The sequence below is a fragment of the Clarias gariepinus genome, chromosome 5 (genome assembly GCF_024256425.1).
Source record: "Clarias gariepinus isolate MV-2021 ecotype Netherlands chromosome 5, CGAR_prim_01v2, whole genome shotgun sequence".
NCBI classification, from domain to species: Eukaryota; Metazoa; Chordata; class Actinopteri; order Siluriformes; family Clariidae; genus Clarias; species Clarias gariepinus.
This window is the reverse complement of record NC_071104.1, coordinates 25644950-25667688: the sequence shown is the minus strand read 5'-3', so window position 1 is coordinate 25667688 and position 22739 is coordinate 25644950. Positions and strand designations below refer to the sequence as shown.

The window sequence follows — 22739 nt, the reverse complement described above, 5'->3', positions numbered from 1 at the left end:
CACGTGTGAACAAACGATCATGTGTTAAATGCATGTGATTTTTCCATAAAGCAAAGGAAAGGCACAGAAGTAAAAATGTAATATTGTTTCAGTGTTATCTTCATCTCTATGTAGATGCTTACTCTGAGGGGGGGAAATAGACAGGCCTATTATACACATATCAGTATAAAATGTAACAGAATTTTTAAGCACATTTAATAGAGCGACTGTTAAAATAATACAGAAGAAGACAGAAGAAGAAATACTAAGTCACTACAGTAGGATACCAAAATATAACTTAGCACAACAATCTATGTATTAATTTAAGCCACCATCGCTAAGTGATGGTTGACTACAATGACCTATGACTTATCACACACAGACCTAAGGCTGACCCTGAAAGTGTAAGGCGACAAGACTGACCAGTAAGCCACATGGCACATAAGTACACTAATTCCACATCAGTATTAAATAAGGCTAAATGTAGGCTATATTAAAAAGTTGTTGTGTCAGCAGTTCCCATCTTGTCGAAGGAAGCCTCTGATTTCTGCTGAGGATGGTCCTGTCTGGTCTGCTTGGGATGCGTGTGGTGACAGGATGGCTCCACTTGACCATGAAGACGGTGTAGGACTCAGCTAATGCAGGCAATTGTTTTTTCTCTGATGACTTGTTACTACACTTGCTCAAAAGTTTAGGACTGAAAATTTCACCTTCAGCCTCGTGCAGTAGCACACAGTATGACAAATTACATTTGTCACATTTGTCAGTCCCAAATCATTCCGTTGAATGAATGCACCCAAATGAATTTCCTGTTGAGTCCGGTTTATCTCACGGTTACTACCTATTGGCATCTCAGGAAGTTTTTTTGCCACAATCGCCCTCGGCTTATCAGTCATAATTATAATTTCTACACATTTCCTCTTTGGACTTATTTTCTTTTTCTTTTTTTTTTTATTCTGTAAAGCTGCTTTGTGACAATGTCATTTTCTGAAAAGTAATAAATAAATTTCGGGCAAAAATACTTTTAAAAGTGTGTTTTGTTTACACTTCTAAATAAAATATTTTTCTATGATACATACTTTGTTTATATATATATACACACATATCACAAATACCAAGTAGTTTCTTATTGGACTCAGACCATACTTATTGTAAATCATTCTAAAAATCATTCCCAGCTGAAGCATGAGTGGAGACCGTCATCGTGTGCGTCATCTTCGTCATGAATCTTTGCTCGAGTAAAAAGAGCGACATCTGTCTGCTGATGCTCTTCAAACTTTTTACGAGTTGAAATGGAGGAGAAATCGATTGATAGGAGTGGAATTATTCACAAGGTAAGTTCCATTTTTTTTTTTTTTTTTTAATAGCGAAATGTGTGCTTAACATTTGCTAACAACTGCTGTGTTTAGCGGGAGGAGGAGGAGGAGGAGGAGGTGCTGCTCTTACCGCGTACTGAGGGGGGCACGAGCTCCAAGACGTCTGCCTCGTTCAATTTCATTAACTCCATCATTGGATCAGGACTTATTGGTAGGGATAGTCGTTCTTCAATATCTACTCTATGTCTTACATTCTATAAATAGACGTAAATTTTAAGTTAAGAGCATTTATCTGAGATAAAATGTGATATATGTAAGCTTATCACACTTGAAAGAGAAATAGCTTCTCTTCTGATCAATATTACATATAAAGGACTGTATAGTCTTTCACTACTTATAAATCTGTAGGTACGTTGTTATTTATTGATTGATTTATATATTTATTTGCGCTATTTTAAGTCCTCTCTATAGTGCCTGGGGATGTGATTGGAATTCTTGGTCAGAGTGTCCCTCTGCCAATATACTTCCTCAGCTAAACATGGACAGTAGCTCTCCCTAATAACATACTCACTCTTCACAGTCATACTTATTTATCTATCTCCTTACTGTATGTCCCCTTATTCGCATTGACTTACACTACCTCATTCACTTTGGCACTGTGTCACTTTCAATGGCTATAACTCATTGCACATCCCAATTTTTTTGTAGTCTATCAACTAATATTTATCCTCAATCAGCAATATTTTCACATATTCATTTTATTTATCTTATTCCCGTGGAATTTAAATGCACACAGCGTGTTTTTTTATGTTTAAATGTACAGCGTCTTCTGTTGAATTTTGAACTCAAATTGTTTCGAGTTACTTTTGAAGTGCGCGGAATAAAGGTGTGAGCTCGTGTTTATCAAGTAGATTTCTATTGCACACTCATAAGCGTTTTTAAAAATGTACAGCGTTATCTGTTGAATTTTTAGATAAACTAATAAATTTTTTCAATGTTGATTTTTTTTATGCTATAAGGGCGTTTTCCATATAATTTCAAAGTAGCATAGCTTTTCTTCCCGTGGGCAGATTGCAATGAAAAGCCTACACGTTACCTTAAGCTCGGCCAAATACCCATGTGAAAATCTCATTCAAATTCTTTTAGTAGTTTTTACGGGATGCATGCACAAACAAACAGACAAACAGACAGGAAATCCAAAAAATATTTTGATGTGCTATCTATTACTTATCTTACGTCACCCCAAATTATTTTTCTTAAATATCTTTAATGTACAAACACACCAACTTTACAGTTTTATTATATGTAATATACATTATGGCTCAAATGTTTGGGATCACTTTCTAACTCTTTGGTCCTTTTTGATTTTTATTTCTGAGTACATTGTAAAGCAATGCTAAAGACGTACAAAATATGCAGTAATCTTCTTTAAACAGTTAATGTTGAGATGTATCTGCTACTCATGATCTGTAAGGCCTTCATACTGTAACAGCTCTAATCCAAGGTGCTGTTAATTGGTGATTTTTGAGACTGGTAGCTTTAAATTAACTTCTCTTCTGCAGCAAAGGGTAGTGTATTTTTATATATACTCTTATTATCCTAATAAGTTCTGTTGTAGTATGGTTGTCTTCCATGTGCTTTTTTTTACTATACTATACATAATTGATAATCAGTAAATGCATCCATTCATCTAGCCATACATATACATACATACATACATACATACATACATACATACATAAAAACATACATAGATACATAGATACATACAGTACATAATAAATGTTTTGGTTTACACTATTACATGTGTTAACACATTTAGTCATGTATGTCAACATAAAACCAATATTGTCACCATTGTTTATGCATTAAAAAAATTACTTTTTTTTTATTATTAGACTTCAGATGATTCCCTAGGCGGGGTCGTGTGGTAGTAGGGGACTTTTCCAGATAACAGAAAATCTGTCTCACATTGCCCCCTGGTTCAGGATCATATGACTGAGCATGAGGGTCTATTAGTTCTTAATTTATAATATGGGAAAATGTGACATATTATACATAACATTGCAAAAAAAGATCTTGCAGTTGCATAACTTTGAATTCACGAGTGCATTGCATGTGTGTGTCTGTGTAATAAACTTGACCACATTTTATAATGAGCTCACCACTAAACAACAAAATAATAACAATGAACAATAAACAATGTTTCACTTTCTCCAAGAGCGGGTTGACCTGAACTTGTCCTTTACTCTAAATCTGTTCTCAGAAGTGTTGCAAAAACTCTCACAAGACTGAACATCTGAAAAGCTGGATCAGCTGAAAAAATATTAATCATCCATTCATTCATCCTTAGAAACCTCCTTCTTCCAGTCAGAGTCACAGTGAATCCAGGGACTATCCAAGGAACACTGACAGAGAGGAATACATCCTGGATTAGACTCAAATTTAAATTAACCACTTTACAATATAAAAATAAAAAATGTATTATTGGAAAATGCATTAACCTAAGATGAAGTGAAAGGGCTAGATGAAATACATTGTTAATAATATGATTCTCCCTGATAGGCTTACCATTCTCAATGTCTCAGGCTGGCCTGCCTCTGGGACTGCTGCTGCTTTTTCTGGTTGCATTCATTACAGGTGCCAAGTCTTAATTCTTAATGGCTAATATATCTAACATAGATTGTGTTTTTAGTAAACCTTTCAATATTTATGTCTTGATATCAAGTGTAATATATTGTTTTATATATTCCTTCAGACTACTCAATTATCATGTTAATAAAAGCAGGAAACTTGTCAGGGACACACAGTTACCAGTCTCTTGTACAGAGCACTTTCGGCATAGTTGGATATCTAATTTTGTCAGTCCTGCAGTTCCTCTATCCATTCATCGGTAATTATGCTTTTATGATCTGTTATAGACACAAATGCATTACATGTTAAAAATTTAGTGATGAAGGACCATATACTGTACATATATCCTGTACTGTATCTTCAATCTACTGTATGTTTTTGGCTGTTTTATTAGGCATATGTATGCAGGAAAACTTTTAAGGTATACATTTCCTGACAATAGCCTATTAAGTTCTATGTATACTTTTTGCTATGCACAGTTTGACGTGCTTTGCTTCTTTTTTTTCTAGATTTTTTTTTTTTGGTTTATTGCATACTAGCCATTGTTTAGTGGTCAGTTTTGGACCACAGGGCTGCTAATGCCTGGGTAATTTTTATCCAGCCCAGCAACATGTCAGTAAATTATCCACCACCTAGGATATACCGAGTTAATGGTGTTCCTGTGGTAGGTCCTTTTATCCAGAGGACAGAATAGAAAGCCCTCCATCACTATTTTCTGATAAAATGGCCAAAACACACTTATGGGGAGTGAGAAATTAAATGTAACATTCTTTCATCACTTTGTTCAGCAATGATAAGTTACAACATCATCACTGGAGATACTATGACCAAAGTGTTTCAGAGAATACCAGGAGGTATATTCATTTATATAATAGTAATGACTTGGTTCTTTTTCTATTGCTACTTGCATTCATGAGATTGACTACGTGCTACTGTTTCTAATGTTCCTTGCAGTTGGTCCTGATCATATTCTAGCAGAGAGGAACATTGTCATTTTGGCTTCTACCATTCTTTTCACAATTCCTCTCTCAATGTTTAGAGATATGGCTAAATTGGGAAAGGTAGATATGCAGATTATTACTCTTAATTACAAAAATCATTTTAGTTAATATGAGGTTACTCAGATTCAATAGTTTACTTATCTTTACAATAAAATAAAAGATATTTATGTTAACATGTAATGAAATATTACAATTAACCTCTTTTTCAGGTCTCATTAGTGTCCATGCTGCTAAGTCTGGCCATTATTGTCATAGTAGCAGTGAGGAGTGTAACCCTGGGACCACAAATGTACTTTGCCATGCACAAAACTATATCATATAACACGCTTTTCTGTTTTTCTCATACCTTTAATGTAGTAACCCCAATTATTTTTTAGTAACTGCTATAAAACTAATATAACATGTAATGTATAGAAGTCTAGGTTTATAATATTATAGTATTTTTTATTATAGTTTTTTCAGTCTTAATTGAAACGTATGCATACTTATTCACAGTAAATATTTATTACTTAGTATCTTGATAATTCTTGACTTTCAAACACAAATTGTACATAAAATATGAAAGAATTTTGCATGCCATAAATTAAATGTTAACACTTTTTTCATAGCCCGCCCTCTGAGGATGCATGGGTGTTTGCACAGTGGAATGCAATTCAAGCAGTTGGTGTCATGTCTTTTGGTGAGGTAGCTCTGAACTGCTATACAATCTTAAATGATCTTATATGCTCTCTTACTATCAAATTTTCATTTAATTTTAGAATCATTTGCATTTCATTGTACAAACTGGTTTATATATATATATGTTTATATATATATATATATATATATATATATATATATATATATATATATATATATATAATTTTAGTTTATATATATATATACAGTATAATTTAATTTATTTTTTTTTTTAGCCTTCATCTGCCACCACAACACCTTCATGATCTATGGGTCACTCAAGGAACCCACTCTACGTAACTGGTCCCAGATCACACATGTGTCTGTAGGCTCAGCTGCTCTAGTCAGTGCACTGTTTGCTGCTACTGGCTATGCCACTTTTACTGGGTACACACAAGGTAAAGCCAATTATGTACAGCAAAATTCATATATTTATTGGATTGTTTTCATATGCAAATGATCTACATTTTCTTAAAGCAGAGGTGTCCGAATCCAGTCCTGGAGGGCTACTGTCCAACACAGTTTGGTGATTCTTCTTCTCAAACACAGCTGATTTAACTAATCTGTTAATTACTAGGTTCAGTGGGTGTGTTTAGTTGTTGGTGAATTACAAACTGTGCTGGTCACTCGCCCTCCAGGACTGGATTTGGAGACCCCTGTCTTTAAGTATGAGATGTATGTGAGTGTCCTTTTTCTCATTCTAGGTGATATTTTTGAAAACTACTGCAAATATGATACCCTGGCCACAGTTGGCCGATTCTGTTACGGACTTAGTATAATCACCACCTTCCCTTTGGAGTGCTTTGTGACAAGAGAGGTACAACACTATTTTTATATTTTTGTGTAGAATTAATGTAGTACGAAGTCATTATTTACTATAAGGCTGTATAGTTACAAGGTGTTTTTCATGCCAAAATGTTCACCAGTTGTAGTACCCAGACACTGTAGATTTTCTAAAGAATGTATTTTACTTCTATAAAATATGAAGGTGACCTACTGTACTGTAACTGATTGGTTTATCAAATTTTTGTAGTTTAACATTTTTTTAATTATACCAAATCTTAGAAAATAGAATAGAATCAAATAAAATAGAATAGAAAAATATAATTGACCCATAATTTACTTATAATATTAATCTAAAATTGCTTCTTCAGACATATGCAGTGTGCTACCATTATTTTAGAGTGTACAATTTCATGCTTTAGCTTCCTGACAAAGAGCACCCTGAAATTGTTGCTCATTTATGGCGTCTCTCCCATTTTCTATCTTTCAGGTGGTGTCAAATGTCTTTTTTAATGGACTACTTAGCAGCACAGCCCACATCGTGGTTACCTTGGTGATAATATTAGTGGTTACAGCAATATCCCTCTCATACGACTGTCTTGGTATTGTGTTGGAGTTGAATGTTAGTATTGACTTTTTTACAATATGATTTTCAAAATACATAATTCATGAATATAAGTGGATTATGTATTTTAAATATTGCAATGAAAAAAAAACACTGAATGTGCTCGTGACTTTACTTGTCAATCAGTATATTTCTGTTGTTGTTGTATATGTCTAGCTATTCATATAAAAAAGCATGTGTGTGTGTGTCTGTGTTTTTCAGGGTGTTTTAAGTGCCACACCTCTGATCTTCATCATTCCCTCTGCCTGTTTCCTTAAACTCTCTAGTGGGCCTTGGTTTCATATGAAGAACCTTATTCCAATACTTATTCTCATGGCTGGAGTTTTTGTTATGCTTGTTGGTTTGATTATGACAGGACTGTCACCACAGGACTGCTCACATGGAGCTGAGATGTTTTACTGTGCAGACCTTAACTCCACTGCATCACTAATCAAGACTTCAGTTAGTAGTGTGCTTCCAGTTATGAATTCTACCCAGAATATTAGAATTTTCTAGTTTTAAATAGAAATTTGAAGTGTAATTTTGAACATTCTGTTTATATGATTGTCATGCCATAGTAGACCTACTTTGTGACTATATTGTGAGAAATCACCAATGACAAGTCTTCTACGATCTTTTGATTAATAGACCTGTTTTATATATATATATATACAGTGTGGAATATATGCTACAAATTCAGATATAAAAAATAGCACTTCTTTTGCCAGTTGCATCACCAATACCGATAATACAGTTGCACCCTGTTGCTTGTCCAGATGTGCTATATTTAGGCCACAAGGTGTCGCCAAATATATAAGATGACATTTCATTTGCTTGCTGGTGTAACATTGAAGAGCATTATTAGTGCCAAATTTCCATCAGTCCAAACCAGTTAATCATTTGTGCCTAACATGTGTCTGTGTGGCATGCTTACACAAAATGGTTAAGATGTTTATTAAAGCAAGAATGTCCAGACTTAAGTCTATCAATATATTGCAAGGTTTAGAACTGTATGTTTCTAAACAGATCAAATTCAAATTATTAGCTAATTAAATGGCTAAATTAGCTGTAAGAAAAAAAGAAGTTCCAGTGCAAGTTCCAGAATTTACAGTGTTTCATTTACAGTAGTTTCAAGTTTTATTGTCATATACAGATAACAATGAGGCATCATTACTGTAATTAAATTCTTAGACCCGTGTTCCCCAACTTTACATAAATATATAAATATAAAAATATAAGAAGAGGAAAAAAAAAATTTTTCAAAGGTATATGTATGTGCAAGTAAGCTAAAGATAATTTAGTATTCACATATAACAGTGCAAGATGCAATTAAGTATTTTGAATATATATTTAATTTAATTTATATTGCAGTGTGACATCTGTACATTCTAAAGAACGAGGTGGAGAATCAAAATAAGATTAATGTTTAGGCAGAATGACACACAGTCATGCCACTCTTGTCTTGATTTATTCTGTCGGTAAATAATTTAAAAAATTGGTCTCACCATTCCATGCATACCTTTCTTTGTAATCAGCAGGAATGGGCTTGTGATCATGAGGCGACTGTAATCCAGTAAGTCTGGCTTCCCGGAAGCAACTCTGATCTCATGGATTAGAGGGCAAGAAAGAGCACTGCTCAACGCTGTGAGTTTGAGAATATCAATCAAAGGGCTCAAAATAAAAAGCTGAAAAGTAGGCCATATGGTTGAAATACACTGCAGGATTCAATTGTTATGCAGTACACCACATCAGGTACCTTTGCTCCTTTAATTAGCTTAGTATCCGTTTTGATGGTGATTAGACATTGTTGATTTGAATTTGACAGTTTCAGAAAAAATAAGTCACATATGCTATGCATCTATGTAGTGAGTATCTTTGCTCTTTTTATTCCCCTTAATTTATCACGGTCTATGGATTATACAGTAGTATCTTTTAAACATGTGGCACACAGCAAGTTATGGATGTCACATGCCAAATGTGTTGCATGCTATTTCATGCAACCTTACAGTAGTTCTAAACAACTAGCTATATTTTCTCTTCATATTGCTACCCTGACACAGCCATGTCTTTCTAACATCTAAAGGATCCAGCAATTTTGCTCCATTGAGCCTCTTGCCATCTTAAATACTACGACTAAAGCTTATTCCTCCCTCCTGTTATTCCTCTGCATGCCATCTGACTGCTACAATTGATCCACAATGCAGCTACTGTACATGACTTGTTTTCAACCTCAGCAAGTTTCCCGGTTTACCCAATTGCTGTGCTCTATTCTTAATATTTATTTAGCTGCTCATGTCAGATTTAAAACACTGATTTTTGCTGACAAAATCTGCAAAACAAATCAGCCCTCAGTTACTTATTGGTCCACCTATCCATAATATAAAAGGAAGACATTCATCAAGGATCTTTGGCACCCACATGCATTTCCACTGGCTGCCCAAATAGCCGAGTCACTGGCTGTCTTCAGAAGGCTAAGGACCTACCTCTTGACTAAGCACTATGTAATATCAGTCATTTTAATTGTACTGCATTTAGCTGCGTGGTGGTGTAGTAGTTAGCACTGTGGCCTCACACCTCCAGGGTCAAGGTTCGTTTGCTGTCTCGGGTCTGGCTGCATGGAGTTTGCATGTTTTCCCTGTGCTTGGGTTTCCACCAGGTACAGTGATTTCTTCCCACAGTCAAAAGACATGCAGATTATCTTAATTGGTGTTCCCAAGCTGCCTGTTGTGTGTCCTAGTGTGTAGGTATCCTGCAGTGAATTGGCATCCTGTCTACGATGTACCCCACCTTGTGCCCAAATTTTCTTGGGGTATGCAGCATAAAAGATCAGTGAATGAATGTACCACATTTGTTGTTATACCAAGCATCTGTACCAAATCTTCTCAAACATGGTTTTAGCTTGATAGTATTTTAGAACTTGAACTCCTTGTTGTTGTTCTTTCGGCTGCGACTCTCATTGCGGGGTTGCAGAGCGCACAATAACTTGGCAGAGGTTTAATGCCAAATGCCCTTCCTGATGCAACTCACTCATCCGAGCTTTGGGACCAGCACAGCATCCAGTGGTTTGAGCACTGGGTGGGAATTGAACCCAGGCCTTATCCATAGCTGGTGAGAAGGCTACAGTACCACTAAGCCACCAATCCGGCCAGCCCTGAAACGAGAACTCATTGCATTGGCATAAAAATAGGATTTATAAGGATATGGTGGACAGAATTGAGCAAATCTTTAATATAATTCGCTCTGGATAATCTGCCAAATGCTAGAAAATACACATTTACAAACAAATCAGCAGTTAATGCAATAGTTATGACTGCGAGACTGTGCTTGTTATCATAATATTTACTTGATTCCTTCAGAAACAGCACTTTTACTCTCACTCATCTTTCATACCCCTGTATTCTGTATTCAGAGTCGCGGAAAGCCTATGCCAGGAGGATAAGGGCACAAGGCAGGGTACACCCTGGACAGGGTGCCAATGCATTGCAGGGCACACAAACATTGGGAACACCAATTACCCTAACTTGCATATCTTTGGGAGGAAACTGTGGGAGGAAACCGGAGTACCAGGTGGAAACCCACCAAGCACAGGGAGAACATGCAAACTCCATGCACACAGACGGGAATCGAGCCTGGCCGGGAATCGCACCCGGACCCTGGATGTGCAAGGCATCGGTGCTAACTACTACACCACCGTGCCGCCCAGCAGCACTTTTAATGTGATGAAAATATCTGCTTACGTTTACTCTACAGCATCACTGTTACCTTGGCAACTAAGAGACCGTTCTCACGGCGGCTGACATTCTCTTGGATCGTACCAACCCCGAGTCCGCGGGGGGTCCGCAAGCGCCGAATAAAAAAATAAAACACGTGTTTTGCTCAGGAATCGTGAGTTAACACGCGAACAAAAATCTAAAAGGTGTTTAGTGCTTTACCTCGCGTCGCGTGTTTATTAGTATTTTTTCTTCGAGTCTCCGGTGAATACCGAGTCCCAGTTGCCGCCCCTCCCCGCTTTTCAACTTGGGAGCTCTTCCTGAAAAACAGAGTCAAGCTGTCAAATGCTTGTTGCTCGAAGGAAAGTCGCCGCTAGTGTTTAAACATATATATTAAAAAGAAGTATCGCGTTAACCGTAAACGACGTGTTCGTGCTTTACGTTCTGTTCGGACGATGAGATGATTGTTAGCGCGTCGAGTTTATGTTTAAAATAAATTCGGTGGTGTTTATTTTCGCTCCCAGTTCGGCTGTACTGGGTGGGCTGCTGTCGGTTCGTGACTGTCGGTGTGGCTAGCACAGAGAGAGAGAGAGAGAGAGATTTCGTGGCGATGAGGTAAGCAGGTGTTAAAACTGACTGGGAGTTATTTCCGCTAAATAACTCTTGGTTTTCCTGTTGTTTTCTGTTTTAAACTTTGTGAGCTGTTGAACAAGTTATCCAAATACACCGAGGTTAATTTGTTAATGAAATGCGAGGAGAACTGAGCTGAAGTGAATTTTACGCCGGCCGGCGGCATCTAGCTGGCTAGCTCCTCCACCATTAGCCGTCATGCTAGCTGAGCTGGGCAACTAGAGTAAGTTTAACTCGCACACTGTGTCGTGTTACTCGGCTAACTTACACACGTGTACCGTATCTGTCCATGGGTTGTACCGACTGACAATTTGAACAACTACTGTCTAACAACATAACATTCGATATTTCAGCCAATTCTTTGCGTAATTTTTGCCCAGTCATTATTGGCTGCTGTATATGTATCATTTCCAGGTCACAACCATGTAATAATAATATAATAAGGGGTATAAACTTTACTCATTAACTCGCGCAGGGTTTGAAACGATATTTCCCGGAGATTTTACCACTTTAACAGGTAATGCCTTCTGTTTTCACCTGCAGGCCTTTATTTAGACTTTAATAATCGTGGTTTAGTTTATAAGTAGCTTTAGGCATGATGCACAAACACACACAGATCTGCATTAGAAACGCAAATGCTTTCTGCACCGTTTAACAGCAGGAAGTGCTTTTCAGGAAACAGGAGCAAAAGGAAGGGTGAGGTCTGGTAAGACTTGGACAAAAAGGCAGACTTTCGATTTCATGTCATGAGATACAATACTAGATGTTGTTTAGGACACGACTGAGATTGTGGTTCAGTTCTGACATCAGTGGTTTAGTGCTAGTTGTTCACTGAGATAATGTGCTGTTTTATATTCCAGTGGATTTTTTTATTGATTTATTTATTTATTGCCAAAATGTGTGCACAAGTGGAAAAAAATAGATAAGAGAATTAACACTTTATTTGCTTTGGTTATGCTTCATGAGTATCTGGATTAAATCCAGATAGAGTTTATGAGTATAAAAGTCAAAGTATAAATGTACGTAGTTCACTGTTAAAGCTGCTCCGATTTCTCAGATCTACTTTGCAAAATGGCCTGAGACATTTTAAATTATGTATTACAAGAGTATGTTTTCACCACATTTAACAACCAAATAATTTATTATAATATACAGTAAACAGCATGTTATATCTCAATGTCTGAATTTTTTTTGTTGATGACTTTGGAGAGTTTACCGATATAAAAAACAACTCACAACTTGTGCTTTCTGTAATAAAACAGACTTCTTCAATATAAGTATAAATGCATGCAGATAACTTTTTTAGTTACTGTTCAGATCCAGGATGCATGAAACAACCAGCTTGTGAACTGGGTTTAAACTGGGTCATGTTAATAATTTCATCATTGCTATTTACTGAGCACTAAAAGGCAATAAGTGTATAATTATAACCACAGTGTGTGTGTGTGTGTGTGTGTGTGTGTGCCACAGCAGATACAGCAAGTTCAGCCATTTTCATCAGTGCAGATCGGTACTGGCCTAATTTAGACACAACGCCTCTGGCTCAGAAAACTCAATTACAGCATCATTTGACCGTTTCAACAAAACCAGAGATCATGCATTTGGGGCTTTTAGCATGATCCATAATTTCTATTTTAAGGCACATTTTGAGAACCTTAAGCAAGAAGTACCAGCTCTCGTCCACATAAGAACAGGATTAGCGTAGGATATTGCACAATATGTTCCAAGGTTAAAGGAATAATATATGTATCAGGTGTCAGATGTACAGTATACAATATAAACAGGCAAAATAAACTGCATGGCATCGTTTAGTTATAGTCTATACAACTACACAATAAGTAAATAAGCAAAGATACTAAATAACATTTTTGTCCGATTTAGATTTATGTGTATAATATCTCTAGAAGGACATGGAGACCTGACTATGACAGCACACAAATGTTCAGAAAGTCTAGCATGATGGTGCTCTTTTGCATTAAACAAGGTCTATAAAGACATGGTGTGCCAAGGCTGGTGTGAAAGAAGTGAAGTGGCCTGCATATAGTCTTAACCTCAACACCGCTGAAAACCTTTGAGATAAATCGAGTAGAATGCCTTCCCAGAAGAATAGACATTATTAATATAGCAAAAAGGGAACAAAATTTTTAACAGGATGTTAAAAAAACACATACTGCATGGGTGTGATGGCAAGCCTTTGGCCATACAGTGAATCATGAAGTGTATTTGAGTACATGTTAAGTTATGGTAATATTGACCTAGCTGCTAAGAAAGGAGCTGTAGGGTGATTCCCAGAATAAACCAGACATAATTTAGGCCAGGGTTTCTCCTGGGGAGACACTGCCCAATACAATTTCAAGTTTTTTTTTCTTCGCAATAATCTTCATCTAGCTGATGAAGGGCTTAATAATTAACTCAACTCCCAAGACCCATCAGTAAGTCCAGACTTAGTTCCTTACTCTTGTAACTATGTATGTTTTTAGCTTGTTTCACTGTAGTTACTGAATAATAGATGAATATTAATCTCCTCGATTACATACTTTAAGATGAATAACTGAATAATAAGCTTGGAAGTTATTTGCTAGATCGAGTGTATTAGATCAGCAAAGTTAAAATTTTTATGCTTCTTTTCTATTTTAACTTGTTCTTTAGCTTCAGCCCCTCATCTCTATTCTTTAAACCCGGGTGAGCAGTATTTTTATCTGCTGTTTTTATATTTATGTCCTTGTCCTTGAACCAGGTCTGATAATATAGCTCATATAACAATAACATGCTGACTGGGAAAATAGTACTTTTTTGGCAGATTATTTGTATTGATTTTTTCTGGATTTTCTTTCTAGATTTTTCACAACCAAGTGATGTTTATTTTTTTCAGGATTTTTATGTAGGCATCTGCTTTGGCAAATCCTGAGTGTCTCAGTAACTCTTGATTTCAAATCTTCCTCAAGGTCATAATACTCACACATCAGAGCTAATTAGTAAAGCACAAAACCCTGGCACACTCACTGGTTTCGGTGTTGCAGTCCCAGTGATGCTGTGAAACAGCAGCAGGGAAAATGCTGGAACGCCTACACAGAGCCAAAGGTCAGAATATTGAGCAGCAGAATGTAAAACAGTATCTCTGCCCACCATCAGCCAGGCCGATATGCTGTTTACATACACCTACACAGTAACCATGCACATCTTAACTTTTTGCTAATGATGCTGATTAACAGGCTGCCTCGTTTTTAGACATTAAACACATTAATGCGTAATATGTCTGGTGGAAAATGCTTTTTTGCTCTGAACAGAGATTTAGTTTTTTATTGTTTTGTTCTGTCACTGAGTACTAAAAACACAATTGCCCCAATTATGTTTTAATCCTTTGGGAGAACAAAGCAAGGTTCATTTAAATGAGTGAGTTGATGCTCATCTCAAATAGGGTAATGCATGTGGCCTACTTACCCTGCCACCATGTTCAACTGGCTGATTAACTGAATAAAAACCTTTACAAGCAAAGATTCAAGAGAAAGATTCCTGTGAGAAATAAGTAGTAGTCTTAAAGTGCAAATATATTTTTTTTTGGTGTTGGATTTTAGGCTAAATTGTGCAATACTGAGATGCAGCACCACAATAAAATCAATATCTAGCGCACATTCTTTAAAAAATATATTTTTATATATATTATTCAGAATCACACACATTATTTATGCCATGGCAGAAATTCATCTGAATCATATTTAGTGACTAGCCTATGGCTGAAATGAACGCACAGTGAAAGCGAGTATATCACATGGGATGCATTTGAATAAGTCATTGTTATTGACCAGGCAACATACAAACCAACCAGGTCATAGGGTACTTCCTAAACCACAGAGTATTGTTCTGAATGTAAATCTTCTAAACCCGTACTATGCCTGTACAAATCATAACTTTACATCTAATATGGCAGTAACAGCAGACAGTTTCCCTGGGTCATGGCATTGGTGGGACCTCTGCTGATAAAGCAACAATAATATATCTTTGGTATTTGTATGGAGATAAAAAAAAAATACATTTGAGGCTCAAGTTACCATGTAGTTAGCTAGCCATATTTAAGCAACTATAGAACACAGCCAAGCTTGGCTATTTGTGCTGTTAAAGCCATAGAGTTGCAATCATAAAGATAAAGTGGCTAAAAAAAGAAGAAGGCTAAAAAGCTGCAAATTTTTACCTGAATTTGGGCTGGCTAATATTGAATTTCTTACTTTATAAAGTCTGTTTAATTTTTTTTTTTTCATATTATGCTACATTTTTTCTTGCTGGTGTCAAGATTGGTGGCATTCTTACAAATAGTATTTGGTTAAGCCTTTTCTATTGAGAATAACACTCAGTGTCTTCCTGTTATTCAACCTCATATGTAAACCCCCGGGACACAGGACATGGTTAGAAAGACAATAACAGTGTTCCTGGGGACTAACAGCAAAGGAAAATTGCCTTACATTTTTTTAAGAATGACGATTTATTTAAATTTATTTAAAATATAAGGACAATACATTTATAAGGATCAATACATTTAGTCTGTTATTTTTTTAGAGAAAATATCATTATTCTAAATAGAACAGTTCTAAAGAGAACCAGCTTTGTTACAACATTATAATACAACATGAGCAGTTTTTTTTTCTTTTCTTGTATGCAGGTTTTAATTAACATGATGTCCTCTGGATATGTCCAATGTGCCCAGTTTCTTGACAGCAGCTTACAGTATATTGATAAATTATTACTTTCTGATGGACAGGGTTGTTTTTAACAAAACATTAAATTTGAAAATCACATACTAAGAAAGCATGGCATGTCGTCGTCTGATTTTCCAGCAAAAGCTGCTGCGCTGTGACAAGCCATTCTCGATGATCGTTTCTGTCACATGATTAATCAGTACATTTACATGCACAGTTAAGTTAACCTATGGTTATGGTCCAACTAGGCCACTTAATTGGGCTACGGTCCCTGTCTCATTATAGCAAGGAGATAAATTTATTGGTATGGCAGGGAAATCAATTTATCGACCAAAGTATGTCCAACTCCAATGTCCCCTTTCAGCTTGTCAGGATTGTGACCTATTATGACACAGACCAGTCAACAACAGTCAATGAACAAGTTAGCTAGCAGCAAACAGGTATCATGTGAAACTTTGAAAACGTGAAAAACTTTTTGTACAAATGAAATGTACACTATCCTTTGTGGTTCTGGTGTTATTATAGGCAGACGACATGGTCGTATTGTTCGACTTCTTGCAATGTTCATTTTATATCCCAGTGTGTTCATTATATAATCCAAATTCTTTTTTACTTTTATGGCCTCCGAGTGGCACAGTGGTAAAGTGCTCGCCCTATAATCCGGAGATAGCTGGTTTGATTCCCGGGTGATGCTGTTACCTCTCACAGCCGGAGGTCTAGAGGGAGCTGATTGGCTCTCTCACAGGGGAGGGATGAGTGGTACTTTGTGCTCCCACAATAATCACGGCTAAATCAGGGGCATCTGTGAACGAGCGTGCGCACGCGGAAGGAGTGGCTAGCGCTTTTCTCCGAGTGTGTTACTCCGCCCCTAAAGGTGTGTGAGCAAGCAGTTCGAAAAGATGCCGGCTGTCGTCACTCGGTTCGGAGGAAAGGTTCATGATAGTCTTCGGCCCTCCTGGCTGAATGGTAGTAGTAGCCTTAATGTGGGAGCCCCCTAGTGACGGGGAGGAATTGGCCACGACTAAATTAAGGAGAAAAATCGGGAAAAAATCCAAAAAAATTATATTTAAAAAAAAAAGAAATTTTAAAAACCTTGTGACCCCAAGAAAACATGCTATCAGTTTGTAATACTTATTGTTTCATTTGAAAAAAAAAGTTTTTCTCAAATCTGCAGAAATTGAGTTATCTCATTTTACTGTTAAACTGTTCATTCTGTATATACAAACCGACTGATCAGCCAATGTATGGAATAGCATCAGTCTCAGATATATCTGATTCTGTGGTGATCACAAAAGGGCTCCCAAGTAGTGTAACAGAAAAGTATTCGGCCTATTAGTCAAATATCATGGTTTTATTTCCTGATTAATGCTGCAGCTATCTGTAGCCAGGAATCTAGGGTGCAGATTGGCTGTGCTCTCAGGAGGGAGGGGTGTCATACTTGCAATCCCACATCAGTGGTGCATAAGCAGCAGTTTGAAAAGACTTGTGTCTCAGAGAAGGCACATAATAGCTGTCATCTTCTCTGGTTGGTAGCTGTCACCTCATTCTCAGCTGGATATTATTTGTACAAAAAAGCTCGGGCCAGTTTTTATTCTGAGTTTTTTTTTGTTTGAATGAAAGGTCCTGTAACCTTGTGTAGTGTTGGGGAAAATGTAAAGTTCATGTTTTGTTATGAGCATACGTTAACAAAAAAACGTTACAAAATGTTTTCTATGCCCTCAACTATAAACCGATCTGCCATGATGTTAACACCACAAAATATTAATACTGATTATCAATGATATTAACATTGATTATCAATTATACAGTTTACCAGAAAAGTGGTAATAGGATCATGGACTCATTCATGCCTGTGAGGAGCAAAGGCAAGCCTATCTGGTCTGATCACATAGAAAAGCCAATGCAGCACGACTCGCTGACAAAAGTCAATGCTGGCCACGATAGAACAGCACCAGAACACTCAGTGCACCACAGACTTCTGTGCATAGGGCTCAGCAGGCAAAGACCTCAAGACTGCCGAACCAGCCTTTAAACTCCCCAGATCCCAATCCAATCGAGCATCCATGGGATGCACCAGACAAACAAATCTGATCCCCAGAGGCCCCACCCTACACAAGAGGACCTTATGCAATAATAGCCATAATGGTTTGCCTTGTGATGTTATAGCTAATCTGTGTAGTTTTTAGAAGGAAGGAAAATCTGAAATGACCAAAATCAGAACTTATGTTACATGAAGAGGTGCTTTTTTCCTTTACTGCATCAATTGTTGAGAGACTATTCAGATGACAATTCAAAATAAATAAATAAAAAGAAATAAAAATAGAAAGAAAATTATAGGGAATATACCTGTGGATGCCGAGCTTTAGGCCACCCGGTTTGAATACAACTGTAGTGATTAAAGTAGATTTTATTGATCATTCCACCTGAGATTCACCAATTTAGAAGATCTTGTTTGGTATTAAAATTTTAGAGTCAGCTGCGTGTTTGTGTAATAGACACATAACTTGCAGTCTTGCCTGATAAACCGTACGCATTGCAGTTTCATTGTCAATGAATGTTATTCATCTTACCACAGCAAACACACGCGTACAGTACTGTGCCTCATAGTTTGACATACTGGATTTATATTAATCATAGTGGACAATATTTTGGGCAGGGGTAGTCCCCTAAAATAAACTCTTGGCCTTTAGCTGAGGTTGTCAGTTGTTCACATTGCTCTCTTTTTCAGACAGTGTGATTGAGCATATTAATAATTGACCTGCTCTGCTATCCAGCCATTAGGAGCTCAGATTTCTCAGAATCACTCAGACTGCATTTTACCACAACATGGTCTCTTCTGCACCAAGCCAAGTGTTCTGGGCCAGGCTCAAATAGCCTTTAAAAGGTTATAGTCACTTAGTAACAAGGCTCAGCCTAGAATTGCCAGGGTTGATGGTTTGTTTTGAGGTTTCGTGCAAAAGCAACTTTGGCTAAATATAATTTGTGGTTTGTTTATACAGTGCCTGGTTGAAACGTGGCCAGGATATTACACCCATGTCAGCTGTCATCTGATCCATATGTGATGGTAGAGCACGTAGGCCTTTATCAAAGATTTCTTTTTACCAATTAAGGAGATGATAACACTGGATTGCAGGTTCGATAGCATCATTGTCAGCTCTGTGTGTTTCTGTGTTTGGCTGTTGCCGGGCAGTCTTAGCCTGATTTCTCTGAAGTAAGCGCTTGCTCTGTCTGTTCACCAAATCCCCTTGGAGTATGTGATATAATAGGATTTATGCTGTCCCCTGATCTGATATAGGTCTTGCAGGCTGCCGTTTGTGTGGAGATCTCAGCCGGGTGGGAAGGCCTTATCACCAAGCCTTGGAATGCAACAGGAAATATATTAAAATCAGCCAATTTGCGTACGCCTTATGGTTCATCATGGTGATAAGTTGGCTGGGCTGTTCATCGGTGAGGTTTGCCTCAGTGAATAATTAGTGTTTTTGTCTTTTTCTTTCCTAACAGACCGTTATCAAGAAGTGCCTTTTGGATGACTCCCCGTGTTGCTGATCTCTGGTCCCTGCCTGCCTGTACCACCCACACGCCTCTCTCTCCACCTCAGTCAGAGTACTAATCCTCCCACCTCAAACTGTTCCTTCCTCCACCTGACTGCAGCATTCAGTCTCACCCACAGCCACAGGAAAGCATAAAGAGGGGAGGAAATTACAAACTGAGTCTGCTATCAAAGCATTCAGAGGATCATGCTATGCAGGAACATTACAATTCTTCAATAAAAGCAGACGTGTGATTCACGATACGGCAACAAGTTACAGTGTCCTTTAACAGTAAATAATTACGCCATACTCGGACAGCTTGAACGTAGTGCCCATATATCTCATTTAGTGAGTTTCACTGTGGCTGTCAGCAAAATGTCTGTGGCATTGCCAGCTGTACGCGACACTAAGTGGCTGACTTTGGAGGTGTGTCGTCAGTTCCAGAGAGGCACGTGCTCCCGCAGTGACGAAGAATGCAAATTCGCTCACCCACCCAAGAGCTGTCAGGTGGACAACGGCCGAGTCATCGCCTGCTTCGACTCCCTCAAGGTAAGGAGCTCTGTGATGTGATTGCTGCATATCATCTGTATAAACAGTTGCAATGAACAGTTCTAGCACATGACTTCCTAAAAGGTACAAAAATCAGCTTCAGTCATATCACAGAATATTAGCATTATTTAACATCTTTATCTTAATCTTGGTAAAATAACTAATTTGGATACAAATATTTAGATTGTATCACCCAGTACAAAATATTCTCCATCTAGTTCACCCTTAGTTCACCAGAGAATACCTTAACTTTTCAGCTTTTTCATTTTTGGCAAGTTTGTAATATTTTTGTAAGCTTATGAAAGTATTTCATATTGTGTGCTGCGCTGCAGTTTTTTTCTCCACCACAAATCGGTTAATCGTATGGTTGCAAGTAATAAGTATAAAAAGGCAAGTAATGCATATAAAATGAGAGATTAAAGGTGTTTCCAAACCACATTATACTTTCGAAATATAATACAATTTAAACGTCATTGACGCCATTAGAGAACTGGCAAACTGTAGTTACCATGCAGTTTAGGATGTAGTCAAGTAGTTCAGACTTAGAGAATATGATTATCTGTGGTTCTGTCATTTAATTAGTATTACAGAAGCATTACGAGAATAAAAACTTTATTCTGACAGTTGTTTAACAGTTATTGAGTACTATGAGAATGAGAAAACCATTTTAAAAAGAGTCTGCCTTTTAGCTACCGCTGTAAGGTTAACTGACAAGATTTATGCCATAACTTGTTTGTGCACTCTTTTTTTTTTTTTTTAATTTTTTTTTTGGCCTTTTTTATTATGGTTCATCAGCAAGCTCCCCAGGTTCTGGTTAATTTATGAATTATTTTTAAATTCTGTGGATTGTCTTTTAGATGAGTAGTTAACGTTACAGTAATGGGCCTATCCCATAATCCTTTAGGGTGTGGTGGTGTAGGACATCTGATCTGACATATCTGTGTAATGAGCGAATTACTGAGTTAGAATTACAAGATTCCCAGGACGACTCACAGCAACTCTGAAACATGAAGTTATATAAAAAAAAAATGTTATCTTAGTCTAGCTAAAAGAACTATTTTGGATACACATTTTTAGATTGTATCACCTACTATGAAATATTCTCCATCTACTGTAGTTCGCCCTTACAGTACACCAGGGAATACCTGATTTCCTCAAAGGTGTTAGAAGTACTGCTTAGAAACAGGAGAGGATGTGGTTGTCTGCTTTGGATCCTTCACAGAGGCATACGAGAGACATATCCCTGTGTGTTCAGGAAGCCTTCCTTACTATGACTCATGTCATTTTAGGTTGGTTAGAACACTTCTTAGAGACTAATGGCGTAAAATGCCTGGGTGAAGTGCTGGGTAGGATTCAGAACTACACAGGCAGGCATAGCCCACACGCAGCCCTCAGTCAGAGGGACAGAATACTCTCTACCTCTCACGGTTTAATTGTGTTCTGCTATTATGTCTCGCTTCTTCTCTTTATTCCCCTGAAACCCCGCACCACCACCTTGTGCTTTGTCATAATGTTGTTTGCCTCTGTAATGCTGCCTGTCAATCACTCTTTGTTCAAAAACCATTCTAGTGAGAGAATCTCTGTGAAATTTCGAGGATGACAAACTTTGTATACAAGAATATTTATTTGTATTTATTTAGACTAGACTATGCAGACTTTTAACAGTGTTAATGTTTGCACCAATTTAACAATTTTTAAAAAACTTTTAATAAGCTTAAGGGCCATCTTATTACACAGATACAATACATCACATAATAAACCTACAGCTGGATCTTGATATTGGACAGCAAGCACATATTAAAAATCAGCTGTAATTACCGCGTGGGTGTAGGACTGTCACGATTAGTATGACATTTGGTTGAGAAATTATTGTCATACACATAACAACTTAATGGTTTATATATAATATATATATTTTTTTACTTCATGCCACTGTTATACATCAAGCATAACATCTAAGTAATAGTATACATACACAGCTGTTTGTCAGCAGCAAACTTGTTGATAGATATAATTTCTCTGCCTTTTAGACTGTAAGAAACAGTTAGAAAGAGAAAAAGGAGCATAACTTAATAACGGTACAATATAAAACCTATTACAGAATTACACAAATAAGCTACCTGCTAATTAAAAACTGTTAGAACTGATTATAAATGCTAATGATAAACTGTAGTCACTTGGAAGAATAGCGGCAGTAATAACGTCACAGAGAGAGGCGGGTGTACAGCAGAGTACTCAATCATATTTATGTGGAAAGTAGATGTATGTCTCAACCTTAAATCCTTCCTTATTGACTGGCATCTGAACAAAAAAACATTTGGGCATTTATTATGAGATTTAAAGTGCAATGAACAAGCCATTCTCAAGTGTGGATTGAAGTACTGTGCTTTCATTATTGTTTTTTCACATCTGCATCATAATTAGCATTAATGTTAAGCAGATTTATTCTCTCGGGAAAGGATGTGTTGTGTATTTTCTCCATGTGTAGACTTCCTTTCTTTTAATCTCTCTCTGTATCTCCTCCAGATGAACGATGTCCTCTCATATCCTCTTAGTGATAATGTGTAGATTAGTTCTGCACAGTTAGTCGCATCAAAATCGAAATCGCAGTATGGACCCTGGCAATTATTTAAT

At 37.1% G+C, this 22739-nt stretch overlaps 2 protein-coding genes across 10 annotated transcripts in view; both read left to right on the top strand.

Moving 5' to 3' along the window:
* Positions 1-1399: 1399 nt before the first annotated feature.
* Positions 1400-7624, top strand: slc38a11 (solute carrier family 38 member 11). Of its 2 annotated transcripts, XM_053497086.1 has the most exons (11): positions 1400-1506; positions 3861-3935; positions 4054-4188; positions 4718-4783; positions 4884-4990; positions 5140-5219; positions 5539-5609; positions 5845-6006; positions 6313-6425; positions 6882-7013; positions 7218-7624. In XM_053497086.1, exons 2-11 carry the CDS (start codon positions 3875-3877, stop codon positions 7509-7511), a joined length of 1221 nt encoding a protein of 406 aa, XP_053353061.1. In that variant the 5' UTR covers positions 1400-1506; positions 3861-3874; the 3' UTR covers positions 7512-7624. The 2 variants fall into 2 exon arrangements, with proteins under 2 accessions (XP_053353061.1, XP_053353062.1); XM_053497087.1 differs by lacking the exon at positions 4718-4783.
* Positions 7625-11031: 3407 nt separating this feature from the next.
* Positions 11032-22739, top strand: part of mbnl2 (muscleblind-like splicing regulator 2) — a 30923-nt gene continuing 19215 nt past the window's right edge. For all 8 annotated transcript variants that reach the window (XM_053496115.1, XM_053496111.1, XM_053496112.1 and 5 more), the window contains exons 1-2: positions 11032-11320; positions 19528-20105. In XM_053496115.1, the coding sequence (XP_053352090.1) occupies positions 19932-20105 (174 nt within the window). In that variant the 5' untranslated portion in view covers positions 11032-11320; positions 19528-19931. The remainder of the gene's footprint in view (positions 11321-19527; positions 20106-22739) is intronic.

Excerpts from the sequence above, each read along its gene's own strand:
- slc38a11 (XM_053497086.1), top strand. The coding sequence starts at position 3,875 with ATGTCTCAGGCTGGCCTGCCTCTGGGACTGCTGCTGCTTTTTCTGGTT. Across the intron at positions 5,610-5,844 it reads AGTTGGTGTCATGTCTTTTG|CCTTCATCTGCCACCACAAC; the intron begins GTGAGGTAGCTC and ends TTTTTTTTTTAG. Across the intron at positions 6,426-6,881 it reads AGTGCTTTGTGACAAGAGAG|GTGGTGTCAAATGTCTTTTT; the intron begins GTACAACACTAT and ends TCTATCTTTCAG.